This window comes from Erinaceus europaeus, chromosome 1, assembly GCF_950295315.1.
Source record: "Erinaceus europaeus chromosome 1, mEriEur2.1, whole genome shotgun sequence".
NCBI lineage: Eukaryota > Metazoa > Chordata > Mammalia > Eulipotyphla > Erinaceidae > Erinaceus > Erinaceus europaeus.
The window spans coordinates 118020136-118037124 of NC_080162.1; the positions used below are offsets into that span (position 1 = coordinate 118020136).

At 44.3% G+C, this 16989-nt stretch overlaps 1 protein-coding gene across 4 annotated transcripts in view; it reads left to right on the top strand.

Annotated features, from left to right (window-relative positions):
• Positions 1-751: 751 nt before the first annotated feature.
• Positions 752-16989, top strand: part of CDC45 (cell division cycle 45) — a 32333-nt gene continuing 16095 nt past the window's right edge. For 2 of the 4 annotated variants that reach the window (XM_060195122.1, XM_060195118.1), the window contains exons 1-9: positions 752-891; positions 1006-1065; positions 2359-2451; positions 4954-5091; positions 6345-6491; positions 8946-9001; positions 11827-11875; positions 13581-13642; positions 14515-14565. In XM_060195122.1, the coding sequence (XP_060051105.1) occupies positions 841-891; positions 1006-1065; positions 2359-2451; positions 4954-5091; positions 6345-6491; positions 8946-9001; positions 11827-11875; positions 13581-13642; positions 14515-14565 (707 nt within the window). In that variant the 5' untranslated portion in view covers positions 752-840. The remainder of the gene's footprint in view (positions 892-1005; positions 1066-2358; positions 2452-4953; positions 5092-6344; positions 6492-8945; positions 9002-11826; positions 11876-13580; positions 13643-14514; positions 14566-16989) is intronic. The other 2 variants (XM_060195133.1, XM_060195126.1) reach the window with 1 other exon arrangement.

Here is a 16989-nt window from a genome sequence, read left to right on the forward strand (position 1 = left end):
ATAAGGATCCCGGTTCGAGCCCCGGCTCCCCACCTGCAGGGGAGTCGCTTCACAGGCGGTGAAGCAGGTCTGCAGGTGTCTATCTTTCTCTCCTCCTCTCTGTCTTCCCCTCCTCTCTCCATTTCTCTCTGTCCTATCCAACAACGACAACATCAATAACAATAATAACTACAACAACAATGAAAAACAACAAGGACAACAAAAGAGAAAATAAATAAAATATTTTAAAAAATTATATATAAAAAAAAGGAAACACTGACAAAAGCCATAGGACAAGAGGGGTATAACTCCACACAATTCCCACCACCAGAACTCTTTATCTCATCCCCTCCCCTGACAGCTTTCCTATTTTCTTTAACCCTCTGGGAGCATGGACCCAAGGTCATTGTGGGATGCAGAAGGTGGAGGTCTGGCTTCTGTAATTGCTTCCCTGCTGTACATGGGATGTCTATACACACTTAACTTGCGGTGATAACGTTTCTTTTTCACTTGCGTTCCCAGTTGAAGGCTATAGGCTTCTCTTCCCAAAGTAAAGATGTCCGCCGAGCGTGGTTTCTTGAGTCTATTGGGCGTGGGAAGTGGGCGGGTGTGTTGCGTGGTGACTCTTGTTGGTATTCTGTTGTGGGTGGGTCCGATTGGAGAGCCCTACTACTCGCCTCCAAATGTTATCCAATCATAAAGGCGGAAAGACTCGGAACGAAGTAACGATTGGTTGGTGCCCCCTGACCAATCACAAGAGCCCCGGAGTGGCGGGAGTCTCGACAGCCGCCAGGTCGGGGCGCTTGGTGTCTCTAAGCTTGGGGCTAGCCAGCTTCCTGTGGTGGTTTGGCCGCTGTGGTCATGTTCGTGTCCGATTTCCGTAAGGAGTTCTATGAGGTGGTTCAGAACCAGGTAGCCTCCAGTCTTAGACCTTCAGGGCCTAGTCGGGAGGAAGGGGTGGGGGGAGCGGCCGTGGGAGCGGGGTGCGGGGCTCTCTGCTCAGCTGACTCTGTCTTCCCGCCACAGAGGGTGCTGCTCTTCGTGGCCTCCGACGTGGATGCTCTGTGCGCCTGTAAGATCCTCCAGGTCGGTGCTGTGGTCGCTGGGGTAGCTGGGCTGGAGCAGGCGGGAGGAGCCCAAGGGTGGGGGGGGGTGCAAGGTATGCCGGGAGTTTGGGTGGGAAGTGGGGGGCTTAGACCCTTGAGGGAGCTGAGGGGGTAGAGGGGCTGGAGGTGAGGACCTGAGCAGGTAGGGAACCTTACCCCCAGAGGAAGACTTGGCTACTGAAAGCTAAGGGGGAGTGGCAATTAGTATTGCGTGAGTTAGAGAAAGAGAGTATTTTTGCAATGGATTAGGCCAAAAAGAAAAAAAAAAAAATCTTTGCATTTGAGACCCTGTAGTCCTTCTTCAAATGTGGGTTTGAGACTAAGGAGACTGTTAGTGTGGAGGGTGATTGCAAACCATGCTGGAAATGGAGGATTTCTCAAGTCACACAATGTTTTATTTTGGACATTTTTTTAATTTTTAAAAGGAATTTATTATTTATCTTCTCTTTTGTTGCCCTTATTGTTTGTTTGTTTGTTTGTTTGTTTATGAGAAACGCAGGAGGAGAGAGGAAGAGCCAGACATCACTCTGGTACATATGTTGCCAGTGATTGAACTGAGGACCTCATGCTTGAGAGTCCGATGCTTTATCCACTGTGTCACCTCCCGGACCACTGTTTTTTTTTATTGTTGGATAGGACAGAGAGAAATGGAGAGAGGAGGGGAAGACAGAGAGGGGGAGAGAAAGACAGACACCTGCAAACCTGTTTCACACTTGTGAAGCGACTCCCGTGAAGGTGGGGAGCTGGGGGCTCAAACTGGTATCCTTAGGCGGGGTCCAAGCGACTGGACATTTTTTAAACTTGTGTCAAGTTCACAGAATGATACAGTAACAATTCAAATTCCCAATCACCTTGTTTCTCTATATCTCTTTTTGAAAGTTATTTATTTATTATTGTATAAAGACAGAAACTGAGAGGGAGGAGGAGACAGAGAGGGAAGGAGACAGAGAGACACTGGCAGCCCTGCTTCACCACTTGTGAGGATTTCTCCCTGCTGGTGGGGACCAGGGGCTCGAACCAGGGTCCTCGTGCACTGTAGTGTGTGAACTTAAAGAGGTGTGCCACTACCTGGCCCCTCACCTCGTTTCTCTTATTAAGCTTTTATTAACCTGACTTTATCATGTTACTTGTTTCTCAACCCATCTTATTTTTTAAAGTGCATTTCAAGGTGAATTATAAACATCATATATAAATATGATATATATATATATATATATACACATATATATATATATCATATATATGATAGACTTTGGAAACATTTTCTTTTCAGGCCTTGTTCCAGTGTGACCACGTTCAGTATACTCTGGTTCCAGTTTCTGGGTGGCAAGAACTTGAAACTGCATTTCTTGAACACAAAGAACAGGTATGAAAGATATATTTTGCAATGATTAGACTTTTTTCCTTCTCAATTTAAATTTCTTTTTAAAATTTATTTATAAAATAAAAAATATAAAATATCGATAGAATCATAGAAGAGGGGCAAAATTTTTTAAGTTTTTTTTTTTGTTGTTATCTATTTATTTATTGGTGAGAGACAGCCAGAAATTGAAAGGGAAGGGGAGATAGAGAGGGAGAGAGACAGGGACACCTGCAGACCTGCTTCACTACTTGTGAAGCTTCCCCCTGCAAGTGGGGACTGGGGGCTTAAAAACCTGGGTCCTTGCACATTGTCACATGTGTGCTCAACCAGGTATACCACCACCCGACCCCTATATAGGATTTCTTTCTTTTCTTCTTTTTTTTTTTTTTCTTTTACCAGAGCACTGTTCAGCTTTGTCTTATGGTGGTGCAAGGGATTGAACCTGGGATTTTAGAGCCTCAGGCATAAGAGTCTGTATACATAACCATTATGCCATCTACCTTCCGCAAGAGGGGTTAAATTCTACACATTTCCCACCACCAGAGTTCTGCTTCCTATCCACTTCCCTGATAGCTTTCCTATTCTTTATTCCTCTGGGAGTATGGACCCAGGATTATTGTGGGGTGCAGAAGGTGGTCTGGTTTCTGTAATTGCTTCTCTGCTGAACATGGGTGTTGGTAGGCGGATCCATACCCCCAACCTGCTTCTGTCTTCCACCTAATGGGGCAGGGCTCTGGGGAGGTAGGGTTCCAGGGTACATTAGTGAGGTCATCTGCCTGGGGTAGCCAGGTTGGAGTCATGGTAGCATCTGAAACTTTTTCATCTTGTCTGGACAACCACTATCTTTCAACTTGTATTATAAACATTTCATTGTAAGGTACTTGGAAATCAGTAGTTGGTACTGATATGACGTGGATAACTATTTTAGATTAGAGGACTTCTTACATTACCTCTCCAAGAAAATGTATCTTGGAAAAAAAAAATTATCTTGGTTTCTACCTTGGAATCTAGAAATAGTGGTGAAGAACAGAACCTATCACCTCTGGGTATGGAAGAGGGTCCTTGGATCCTTTAGCCACAACTAGGACTGTTTAACAGAAATAGGTTTTTAAAAAATATTTTATTTATTTATTTTCTCTTTTGTTTCCCTTGTTGTCTTTTATTGTTGTGATTTACTGATATAATCATTGTTAGATAGGACAGAGAGAAATAGAGAGGAGAGGGGGAGAGAAAGATAGACACCTGCAGACCTGCTTCACTGCCTTTGAAGTGACCACCCTGCAGGTGGGGAGCCAGGGGATCGAACCGGGATCCTTAGGCAGGTCCTTGCGTTGGTCCTTGTGCTTCGAACACGTGCGCTTAACCCGCTGTGCTACCATCCGACTCCTGACAGAAATATATTCTAACCTGGAACACCTGCCACCATGAGAGGATTTGGGCTGCTCTGATATTTATAAGGAAAGAAAAAAAAATTTTTTTCAGCACTGCTCAGTTCTGGTTTATGGTGGTGAGGGGGGTTGAATCTGGGACCTTAGAGCCCCAGGCATGAGAATTTCTTTGCATAGCCATATGCTACCTACCTCCTGCCTGGAAAATTATTGTTTATAGTGACAGAATATAGTAAAACACTTCATTTGAGAGACAGTTAGTGGCTATGCAAGTGATTCAGGCTCCAAAGTATCAGGTTTAGTCTCAAATACCACCTTAAGCCAGGGCTGAGCAGTGCTGTGGTCTGTATCTCTCTCTCCTAAAAGTAAAATAAATAATATTTATATTTTTACCCAAGCATTTCTCAGCTCTGATTTGTGGTTAGGGATTGAACTTGGGGCCTTTGGTGCTTCAGACATGAAAGTTTTTTTTTTCCATAATCAAATACTTCATTTGATATTTAGATGCTCATTAGGTATCAACTTCCCAAGATTTGCAAAAAATTAAAAACTGTACAGTATTACTAGCATGGAGAGTAGCATGACCCAGATCTGGAGAGACCAGCTTATATATTAGAAGTCATGTTCTGGGGCTGAGAGAGTTCATCCTTTACCATGCCCAGGGACCCAGGATGGATCCTCCAACACCTGGCCACTACACAGGAACATTATACAAAGGGGAAGCTTCACAAGTGTGGGGTCAGTGCTGTGGTGTTTTTCTATCTCTTATCTGTTTTTTTCTTACCCTTAAAAAAAAAAAGAAAAGAAAATGAAAACAGAGTATATTGAGAGTAGTGGAATTCTATGAAGCCACAGTGAGGCCCTAGCGGGGAAAAAAAGCTGCTCCCATCAGCTTCCTGACCCTACATATGAAGTCATAACAGCCATACAGCCTACTTCAGAATGGTTTCATGAAAAGGAAATAGTATGTGAAAACACTTAACAGGGGCCATATTTATAACCCCTTACCATCAGGCTCTGCCAAGCTTGTTTCAACAAAGATTCAGAGGCCTAGAGTGGGGAAGGTAGTAAGACTTAGTGCACTCACTTTATAATGTTTGTCTTTTTTTTTTTCCAGTTCTGTTATTTTATTCTTATAAATTGTGGAGCTAATGTAGACTTACTGGATGTCCTTCAACCTGATGAAGATGCCATATTTTTTGTGTGTGACAGTCACAGACCAGTCAATGTTGTGAACGTGTACAATGATACCCAGGTAAACAGCTCTTTGGGAGTAAAGCCACCCTCCCAGTTCTCCTATCAATCTGTCTTTACCTTTTTATGCCATGCACCTGGTTTTCTTGGCAAGGTACATACCTGCTTTTCCTATAGGAGATGAGCCCTTAGTAGAACCCTACAGCTTTAGAGGATAGGCCAAGCCTGGCCTCATTGAATATTAGGATATCTCAGATGTGTGTGTCTGACCTGGCCTGCCTATCCAAGGAGGTGGTGTGAGGTCCCACAAGAGGCACTATTAACCAAATCAGCTCTGCTGCTCTTACTCTTTGGACTCCTGATTGGTTAGCACAGACTGTTATAGATCAGCCACCAAACCATTCTCTGACTTGATCTTTGCCCACCCATGTTAACAAAGTGTGGACTTGCAGATTCTCATGTGAATCATCATGGAGGATGGGGGTAGATATCATAATGGTTATGCAAAGAGACTTTCATGCCTGGGGCTCCAAAGTCCCAGGTTCAATCCCCAGCACTACCATCAGCCAGAGCTGAGTAGTGCTTTGGAAGAGAGAGAGAGAGAAAGAGACAGAGAGAGAGAGAAGAGAAATCATGGGGGGGTTGGGTGGTGGCACAACTGATTGAGCGCACATGTTACAGTGCACAAAGACCCAGGTTCAAGTCCCCAGCCCCCACCTTTAGGGGGAAAGCTCTGTGAACAGTGAAGCAGTGTTACAGGCATCTCTCTATCTCTCCCTCTTTATCACCCCCTCCCTCTAGATTTCTGGCTGTCTTTATCCAATAAGTAAATAAATATAATAATAATAATAAAAAGGAGATCATGAAATTTCACTCACATAGGGACTGCACATCTTTATGTCCCTCTTAGACATGGAGTTGTGGGGTGTTCATTTTATTGTATTGGTATGTACTTAAGAGGAAGTTTTTTTCTTGGACTTAATTCTAGCTATAGGTGATTTTCAAATTTTTATGATTTCTTCATACACTATGTTAGAATTCTAGCACCTCACTAAGTTAAACAAAAAGAAAAAGCCAGAAAAATCTGGAGGTCTTCTGAAACAGGTACCATTGGATTGCCAGAAAATTCATGACACATTTTTGTATAGAAAACAGAAAAAAGATGTCATGACTTTTTTGACAACCCAATAATTGCACAGAAAATTTAGGAGTTAGATAAGTAGGAAAAAAGATTGCATAAGAGAAAAAATGTGTGGTGGGTAATTTTCTGTTGGGGAGGGAGGAGAGGCTTAATTTTTTTTTTTTTAACCTTAGATCAAACTGCTCATTAAACAAGATGATGACCTTGAAGTTCCTGCCTATGATGACATCTTTCGGGATGAAGAGGAAGATGAAGAGCTTTCAGGAACTGAAACTGAAGATGGGTCAGAGCCTTCTGAGAAGCGCACACGGTTAGAAGATGTGAGTCTGAACGTCTCACCATAGTTTCAAGGGGTCCATCCTTTTCAGAGGTCAGCCCAGACCTGCTGGACCCAGGCTGAACCTGAGGAACCAGGTGTGGGCTATTAACTCTGGATTCTGCTACACCCAGACTGCCTGACTTTAGGCCAGTTATTGAACTTCTTTGAATCATGTCTTAGCTAGACAGTAGAATCCCATCATGTAAAATGAAGCCTAGGACCGCTCAGCTCTCCTCTTAGATAACAAGCATTTAAAAATCAGCTCTCCTCCTAGATAGCAAGCATTTAAAAAACTATCCTGAGTAATCTGTCGAGGTGGAGCATTGTGCATACAAAGATCTAAATGGTTCACACCACATGGACCTTGGGTCTGAACTGTTTACCATATATCTGGGGCCTGTCCAATACTGGTGGTATCTGCCAGATGTAGAATTAAAGGTCTTGTTCCTCTAGCAAAGTGTCAGGTTTCAGCAAGTGCTCAGTGTTGTGAAGAAGCTGACGCCCACAGAGCCTTTATCCCTGGTGTGCAACTGGATATTTGCCTTTGGAATGCTGTAGGGTCCTCCCTTCATTCTTAACCAGTCATTTCACCGTGTGCATATACCAGAGTGATGCTATAGTTTTCTCTCTCTACTCCTCATTAATAAACAGATAGGGGCCAGATGGTGGCACACCTGCTAGAGTGCACACATGCAACTACCCGAGTTCCAGCCCCTTGTCCCCACCTGTAGAGGAGAAACTTTATAAGCAGTAAAGCAGGGACACACATGTCTCTCCCTCTCTATTCTACCCCCCAAAAAAAAAATTCTCTCTGTCTTATCAAGTAAAAAGAAAAGGAAAACGAAATAAGGGCCACTAAGAGTGGTAGATTTGTAATGCAGACTCTACGCCCCAATTATAACCCCGGTGACAGAAAAAAAAAAAGTTCTTTAAAAATAGGTAGATAAGGGGCTGGGTCATTACACACCTGGTTTAGTGCATGTTACCATTCACGACGACCTGGATTCGAGCCTCTGGTCCCTACCTGCACAGGGAAAGCTTCAAAAGTGATGAAACAGTGCTACTCGTGTCTCTATCTCTCTCCCTCTCAAACACATTTCCCCCTCAATTTCTTTGTGTCCTATATAAATAAATGAATAAAGTTTTTTTTTTTTGAGGTAGATAAGCAGACAAATTGATTTAAAGTCTGTCAGGTGATGCTAAGCTAACATCCCTTTCATTTTAATGTTGGTATCTGTTGATTTCCTCTTTTGTATGCAGAGATATTCCAGGTATCTGAGTATGATGAGTGATTTTCAAATGAAGCTAGACATTTTGCTATGGTGTGAGATGCTGGAACCTGTTTAAACCTTCTGTCTGATTTCTGTGATCCCACCCTGGCAAAGGAGGCAATGGGTAGGCAGTCTGACCTCTTCATAGGCAAGTGGTGGTAGAAGCTTAAGGTTCCCCCTCTACCACCACTACCACCTTCATTAACCCTGAGGAAAATGACTCTTTGTTACCACAGAGCACAGGAATTCTAGACTCCTTTCTTGGCTTCTTCTGATAACACCTGAATGGGGGTGTTAGGAGATGTTATGTGTCAGACAGAAGTGCTATCCAGGCTAGGTATCTAGGCTTCCACTCAGGATTTGCTGAGATAGGTGGAGTTGGACACAGTGTTTTCAACCTAGCTGGTGTGGGGCAGTTATCATCTATCTTCTGTCTTTGAAGTTCCTTCCTGATTCTTTGGCCTTTTTTTTCCTCCCACTTTCATTGTTGCTGTTTTGAAGTGGCCTGCTTCTTCATCACCATGTCTGGGTTTACAACCCCAAAAGAAAACCAAAGGAACTCCTCTGATCCATCAAGGGTCCCAAACTGCTCTTCCTGTCATTTCTTCTTCACTTTTCAGAGCGGGAGAGAGAGAGGTTACAGTTTTCAGGTACATCTAGTGGACATGTGGGGAAAAATATATCTTGCTGCATCTTTCTGGAAGCAGAAGTCTAAAGACTATTAAAATTTCGACAGTACTTCAAGCATTTATGGTGAGAAATGAGATTGTGATATAAAACCGGAATGATTTCTGGTCTGTAGTAGAATGTAAGAAATACTGCCTCTTACTAATTTAGATGGGGAAGCTGTTTAGATGGGGAAGTTGAAAGGTGACTTTGTGATTATTCTAGATCACATGGTGGTGGGGGCTATTGAAAGCTGGAGTAGACAGACAAAGAGTGGGCACTGAGGAAGCATTTGCTTCTGTCCACAGTGTGGTATCAGTGTTGATGGGCCAGAAGGCGTCACTGTGGTCCCCCTCCTTAGGCCTTTCCCTCTGTAGGAGCATCTGCATTTTGGGTACGAGAAAGGCCCATGTTTTTCCTCTGGGGTCTGAGCCCAGTGGCTTCTACAATATTGGAACTTTTTTCTGGATTCTTAGGATACATTCTTAACTCTTTTGTTCTCTTTGTCTCTGTATCAGGAGATAGTGGAGAAAACCATGAAACGGAGGCAACGCAGAGAGTGGGAGGCTCGGAGGTGAGTACGTGCTTCAGGTAGCATCTGGGCCACAGGATGTGCTGTTCCTGTGAGTCTGTGGGGCTGACAAGTGTTTGTTCTTGGGCTGAATGCATTTTTTTTTTTCTCTTTTAGGATAATGTGCTTGTTTAGAACCTCTGCTGTGAAAGAGCCCTGTAATTCCTTTGTAGAGCCCTCTGATCTTATGAGTGACAGGACTAATCCCAAAGTTCTTCCAGATACATGCAATCTCTTAAGAGGGCTGGACATGGTTTTGAATTGTTATAGTTTTCTAGATGTAGGTGTTTTTACTTATAAGTTCTTGCAAATGAAGTAAATCCCTACTGTGTAAAACTTAAAAAAAAATTATTATTTTTATTGGATAAAGACAACCAGAAATAGAGGGTAGGGGGAGGTAAAGAGAGAAAGAGAGACACCTGCAGCCTTGTTTCACCACTTTCCCCCTGCAGATGGGGACCGGGGGCTAGAACCCTGATCCTTGTATTTTGTAAAATGTAGGTTTAACCAGGTGTGCCACCACCTAGCCCCTAAAACTTTTTTTTAACCAGACACTGGCTCAGCTCTGGCTCATGGTATTGCAAGGGATTGTACCTGGGACTTTGGAACCTTTTAGCATAATCCTTATGCTATCTTCCCTAGCTTCCCAGTGTGTAAAACTTTTTCTAGAACATACAATATAAGCAAAGAGAGTCTGATTTGCTCATATTCCTTGCCATATTGCAAATTTGAAGACTGAAGTCTTTATATATATTGTTGTTGTTATTACTTTACTTTTTTTTTTTTTTTTGCCTCTAGGGTTATTGCTGGGGCTCTCTGCCTGCACTACGAATCCACTGCTCCTAGAGGCCATTTTTCCCATTTTGTTGCCCTTGTTACCCTTTTTGTTTTCGTTATTATTGTTGTCATTGCTGTTGTTGTTGGATTGGACAGAGAGAAATCAAGAGAGTAGGGGAGACAGAGCAGGGGAGAGACCTGCTTTGCCACCTATGAAGCGACCCCCCCCCTGTAGGTGGGCAACTGGGGGCTTGAACCGGGATCCTTGCTGGTCCTTGCGCTTTGCGCCATGTACGCTTAACCCGCTGCACTACCACTTGACCCCCTATTTTACTTTTTTTTTGTTCTATATATATATATAATTTTTATTTATAAAAAGGAAACACTGACAAAAAACATAGGATAAGAGGGGTACAACTCCACACATTTCACCTCCAGAACTCCATATCCCATTCCCTCCCTTGATAGCTTTACTTCTTTAACCCTCTGGGAGTATGGACCCAGGGTCATTGTGGGATGCAGAAGGTGAAAGGTCTGGCTTTTGTATTGCTTTCCCACTGAACATGGGTGTTGGCAGGTGGATCCATACTCCCAGTCTGTCTCTCTTTCCCTAGTGGGCTGGGGCTCTAGGGAAGCGGGGCTCCAGGACACATTGGTGGGGTCATCTGCCCAGAGGAGTCTGGTTGGCATCATGGTAGCATCTGGAACCTGATGGCTGAAAAAGGAAGAGAGACAAGACACTTGCAGCACTGCTTCACCACTTGTGAAGCTTTTCCCCCTGCAGGTGGGGACTGGGGACTTGAACCTGGGTCCTTCCACATTGTAACATGTGTGTTCAACCAGGTGCGCCACCACCCGGCCCCCTAGAGTTAGGATTTACATGAACTTGCCAAAAAAAAAAAAATTAGAAGCAAGCAAACTGTAAAACTTATGAGAACTATGGTGGCTATCTTTAGGAGGGTAGGGATAGAGAACTTTGGTGGTGGGTATGGTATACACTATAATCTTATAATCTTATAACAAACTATTAATAACAAATAAACAATTAAAAATACTACTTTAGGGGTAGGGGGTAGATAGCATAATGGTTATGAAAAGAGACTCAAACCTGAGACTCTGAAGTCCCATGTTTAAGTCCCTGCACCACCATAAACCAGAGCTGAGTATTGCTCTGGTGAAACAAAAAATACTATTTTAGGACTGGGGAGATATCACAGTAGTACTGCACCAGATTTGCATGCCTGATGTCCCGGGTTCAATTCCTAGTATCACCACATGCCAGAGTTGAGCGGTGCTCTGGTTTCTCTCCCTCATGAAAAGAAACAAATCGGGGCCAGCTGGTGGCACACCTGGTTGAGTGCATACGTTACAGTGTGCAAGGACCCGGGTTCAAGCACCCAGTATCCACTTGCATGGGGAAAGTTCGCAAGTGGTGAAGCAGGGCTGCAGGTGTCTGTCGCTCACCCTCTCTATCTCCCCATTCCCTTTCAATTTCTGGCTTTCTCTATCCAATAAATAAATAAAGACAATAATAAAAAAAGAAACAAATATTTTGAAAAAGAGAGTGAGATTTAGTGTCTTCTCAGACCAAGCACCTTTCCACTGTTCATGGAGCTTCCTGTTGGTGCTGTAGTTTATGGAGATTCCCATTGGTGCTGGGACTTGAACTCAGGGACTTGTTCATGGTAATGTGTGTGCCCTCCCAGGTGAGCCATCTCCCAGTGCTAGTAACTTAACTATTAGTAATTGAGCTTGGAGAAATCAGAAGATATACAGTGATTTCCATTTGTGGGAGGTCAGGCCCCCAGCTCTCTTGTTTTTCAGAGGTTGTTTTCTAGTTTCAGACATTCACTGGGGTTCTCTCAAGGACTCTCCTTTCCCACAGATGAGGAGGGGATACTGCACAGTCTTGTCAGAATCGATAAGTGAAAACTAAGAATGCTATGATACCATAGGCAATTCTCGGAGTACTGTCAAGTTTTAGCATTTTCCAAATCTTTATTTTCTTCTCTTGCTCCCCACTGAAGACCTGCCTTTTTTTGTCATTACAGAAAAGACATCCTCTTTGACTATGAGCAATATGAATATCACGGGACTTCAGTAAGTACTAGAAGGTAGAACTCAGTATCATGTTCTGTCCCTGGGAGTCAGTGTTCTAAAACATGAGGAAGAATGAGCATAGGTTTTAAAGTCCTGAAAGCAGCTTTTGAATCTGAGCCCCACAACTTTCCACTGTGTGGCCTTGGGCAAGTGGTTTAGCCTTGAACTCTTCCTTCTCCATAAAACAAGAGAACAGGGGGCGGGCAGTAGTGCACTGGGTTAAACATACATAGTACAAAGTGCAAGGACCAGTGTAAGGATCGGGGTTTGAGTGTCTGGCTCCCCACCTGCAAGGGGGTCACTTTGCAAGCAGTGAAAAATGTCTGCATGTGTCTGTCTTTCTCTCTCCCTCTCTGTCTTCCCTTCCTAACTCAATTTCTCTCTGTCCTATCCAACAACAATGGGAAGAAAATGGCTACCAGAAGCAGTGGATTCATAGTGCAGGCACCCAGTGATAACTCTGGAGGCAAAACAAACAAACAAAACAAGAACAATCCTCATTTCAAAGATGGTGGCTGTGTGGTTCCTTGTACCAAATAGGTGCTTGAAGAATAGTAGACGTTACTTTTATTTATTATCAAAAAATACAGAGCCAGTCTATATTGTTCTCTGTGCTAGGGGATAAAACTCTAGATTTCTAAAGGCTCATCAGTGTGTGTACACTATGGAATAGATTTTATTTAGAAAATTTACTGTGTTGACTATCTGATAGATCTGTGTGGATTATCTGTTAGATTTGAGCAAGCTCAGGGTCTTACATTCTGTATTTAGTCTTAGAACTTGGCCCTGGGAGCCTGAACTCAGAGAATTATATTTCCATTGTTTACTGTCAGGATCTTTTGCCTCCCTCTTTATTATTATTATTATTATTATTATTTTAATCAGAGCACTGCTCAACTGTAGCTTATGGTAGTGTGGGGGATTCAACTTAGAACTTAAGAGTCTCGGGCATGAGAGTCTCTTTGCATCATCATTTTGCTATCTACCCCCATACAGGGCCCTTTTAAAGAATCGTCCTTTTTGCCCCCTCCACTTCACCCTGGCAAATTAGAAAAACTGAAGCAGGGTGGGTCTCTAGATACATGGACAATTTCCTTGGAAATTCTCTCATGTATAGCTGAGCATATCCTGACTAAGGGGACTTTAGAGTCTACTGGTCAAACATTGATTCCTTACCCCCACCCTATCCCCATCCCTGTCCACTGCCCATCCCCACCCCCACCTATATCCCCATCCCCACCCCCATCCATATCCCCATCCCCACCCCACCATTTCCTTCCAAATGTACATCCTCTGTTCACAGAGCTAGAGTTTTTTTTTTTTTTTTTTTAATTAGGGGAGAGAAAGATAATCATTTTGGTACATACACTGCTGGGAACTGAACTTAGGACCTTATGCTTGATAGTCTTAACATGGGGGCCAGGATGTAGCCCAGCGGGTTAAGTGCTTGTGGCACAAAGTACAAGGACTAGCATAAGGATCCTGGTTCGAGACCCCGGCTCCCCACCTGCAGGGGAGTTGCTTCACAGGCAGTGAAGCAGGTCTGCAGGTGTCTTTCTTTCTCTAGCAAGGCAAACTGTCTCTTTTCAGGGTTGAATCTAGGCCCAGGCAGTTCAGGCTAGCCTCACTACTCGGCCTGGCTCCAGTGTTTGCCCCTCCCTTGAGCATGACCGTCTTTGGCCTCCGCCTTCTTTCTTTCTTGCAGTCAGCCATGGTGGTGTTTGACCTGGCTTGGATGATGTCCAAAGACCTGAATGACATGCTGTGGTATGTAGTACTCTGAATTTCAGTGCCACCTGTGGCTTTCTCCTTATAACTCTGACTTCCCACCATGGAGGCAGGGTCTGGAGGAAGACACTACCTGGAATGTGGAATGCTGACCCTTTCTGGGTATGTGCACAGCTCTGGGTTTCTTAACAGAGATGCTAGGAATGTACAGTGAAGAAGCACTGCAGCTTGTAGAGGATCAGAAGGTGGGAACTGGGTGCAACCTCATCCTCCCCACCCTTCTTCTCATCCTAGTTACCTGGGGAATTCAGGAGATAGACGGGATGTGAGGTTTGAACGAATGCATCTTACCAGGCATTTTTGCAACCCTGGTATATAGTGAAACTTGATGTAGAAACAACCATTCACCTGAGTTTACCACACAGGCCGGAAGTGCAAGCACTAGGCCTAAAGGGGTGCCGCAATTTAGGAGGGGGGTGGCTAGACAGTATGCCTGCAAAATCTTTCAGGACTAAGGCCAGATGGGAGCTGGAAGCCAGCACTGATGTGTGCTCAGTGACCCTTGTCACCCCACCTATTATAAGTGTCTTCCTAAGAACAAAGGCAAAAGAACTCCATGCAAAGTGCATGTATGAAAATGTGGGAAAGGAGAGGGAGAGAACTGTCAGGGAAGAAGCCCTGGGTGCTGTTTTCAGAAGAGGTCTCTCTGGGGTGGGTATGTTGCACTGGATGTTAGTGGTGGCACTCGGGCACCTTACCTTCCAGGTAAACTTTTCAGGGCCTCTTTTGCTTCACTCTGCACAGTCTTCCAGGTGTTCTTGGCTATGGGGGTCTTGAAGGCTCAGGACATAGCTGGGCAAGCCTTCCACCTATCTCAAGCATCTCTCCATCATTATCTTCTCTCCTTCCAGGTGGGCCATCGTTGGACTAACAGACCAGTGGGTACAAGATAAGATTACCCAGTAAGCATGCTCTCCCCTGGGCCTTTAGAAGGTAGCTCTGTGCAGTTGGCAAATGAGTGAGCTGGAGGAGGTGGTTGGCCTTGGGCCCGGGCCCTCATCACTGAGGAAGGTTTAGGTCTGAGACCTCTATCAGAATAGTTTGTGGTGGTCCAGGAGGTAGCGCAGTGGATAAAGCATTGGATTCTCAACCGTGAGGTCCTGAGTTCGATCCCCGGCAGCACATGTACAAGAGTGATGTCTGGTTCTTTCTCTCCTATGTTTCTCATGAATAAATAAATAAACTCTTAAAAAAAAAAAAAAGAATAGTTTGTGGCCCTCCAGGAGCCCAGCAGATGGAGCTAGTGGGGAGAGGAAGTAGTTTAGTCGGTCCTTCTCTCAGTGCCACTTGTGCCACTGAGTCTTGTGCCGGGTGCAGAGGTGTGGTCTGGGCATGAGAGACGAGGATGGATGAGGGACCCAGGACTAAGTATGCCAGGCGGAATGAGCATGAGCTCAAAGTCTGGGGAGGTGGGGGGGGTTACTGGCATGAGGCCAAATCCTTTACTCCTTGGTGGGCAGGCTGGGGTTCTCCCTCTTGGAGTGATCTGTCATACAGTGAATACAGACAGTGAGGAGGGACAGGGTTCTGGTCCCTCTCTCATCCCCACTCTGGTGGCTGCCAGGAGGAGACTTTTTTTTAAAAAAAATTTTATTTGTAAAATGGAAACACTGACAAGACCATAGGATAAGAGGGGTGCAGTTCCACACAGTTCCCACCACCAGAACTCCATATCCCATTCCCTCCCATCAAAGAGAAAGAAAATATTCTTTAACCCTCTGGGAGCATGGACCCAGGTCATTATGGGGTGCAGAAGGTGGAATATCTGGCTTCTATAATTGCTTTTCCAGTAAACATGGTTGTTGACAGGTTGATCCATACTCCCAGCCTCTATCTTTCCCTAGTGGGGCAGAGCTCTGGGGAAGTGGGGCTCCAGGACACATGGTGGGGTCATCTGCCTAGGGAAGTCTGCTTGGCATCATGGTAGCATGGAACCTGGTGGCTGAAAAAGAGTTAAGATGAAAAGCAGAACAAATAGTTGACTAATCATGAACCTAAAGGCTAGAATGTTGCAGATGAAGATTTGAGGTCTAGGAGGAGACTTTAAAATTTTAATTAATTAATTTATAAAATGGAAACACTGACAAGACTATAGGATAAGAGAGCTACAATCCCTACCACCAGAGCTCCGTATCCCATCCCCTCCCTTGATAACTTTCCTATTCTTTAACCCCGTGGGAGTATGGACCCAAGATCATTATGGGGTGCAGAAGGTGGAAGGTCTGGCTTCTGTAATTGCTTCCCTGCTGAATATGGGCATTGACAGGTCGATCCATACTCCCAGCCTGTCTTTCTCTTTCCCTAGTGGGGCAGGGCTCTGAGGGAGCAGAGCTCCAGGACACATTGGTGGGGTCATCTGTTTGGAAGTCTGGTTGGCATCTTGGTAGCATCTGGAACCTGGTGGCTGAAAAAGAGAGTTAACATATAAAGCCATACAAATTGTTGACTAATCATGAACCTAAAAGCTGGAATATTGCAGATGAATATTTGGAGTCTCTGTTTTAGAAATAGCTGGTAGGTCTATTTTAGGTTTATCCCAAAGAGCCCATGACTTTATTAACTTTTGCCTGAGCCTGATGTCTGATATACAGGTGGACCCAGGTTATTGTCTGGGGAGATGATGTCATGGCTGGAAAAAGGGCTAGAAAGCTGGATCAGGGAAGAGAGTAGCTCCCAAATATGGGAAAAGTGTATAAATATTGTTGACTATAAACACCATCAATTTGATCTGGGGCCCATATTCAGCATAGGAGCCTATGTAACCTTTACATCTCTGTAGGTCCGAACTTGCATTCTGTGGTCATAATAGGAACACTTTTAAGTTGTACCAATTTCTCCAGGTCTACCATCTTCTTCAGGTGGTAGACAGAGTATGTTTTCCAACCCCTCTTCGGAGGATGGAACATTTTCTACCATTGTTGATCCACATTGGGCAAGGTCCCCTGGGGGCCCCCAAAGGGGTCAGGAGGAGGCTTTAAAAAAAAAAAGCTTTATTAATTATTGATGAGGGAGAGGCAAAGAGCATCACTCTGGCACATGTGATACTGGGGACTGAACTCAGGACATCATGCTTGAGAGTCCATGGTGCCTCCTCTCAGGCTGCCAGGAGAAGGCTTTTAAAAAATATTCCTAGGAATAGAAGCCCCATTCTGCACCCCCTTCTGTACCCCATTGAGAATTTTGGTCCATACTCCCAGAGGGATAAATGTTAGGGGAAGATAAACAGAGGGCTCTGAACTCTAACTCCATCAGGACCTGGAGAGAGGGGAAAAAAAAAAAGGAAGGCCACTCAGAAGTAGTAAGTATGACTTAGGAAGAGAAGGCAG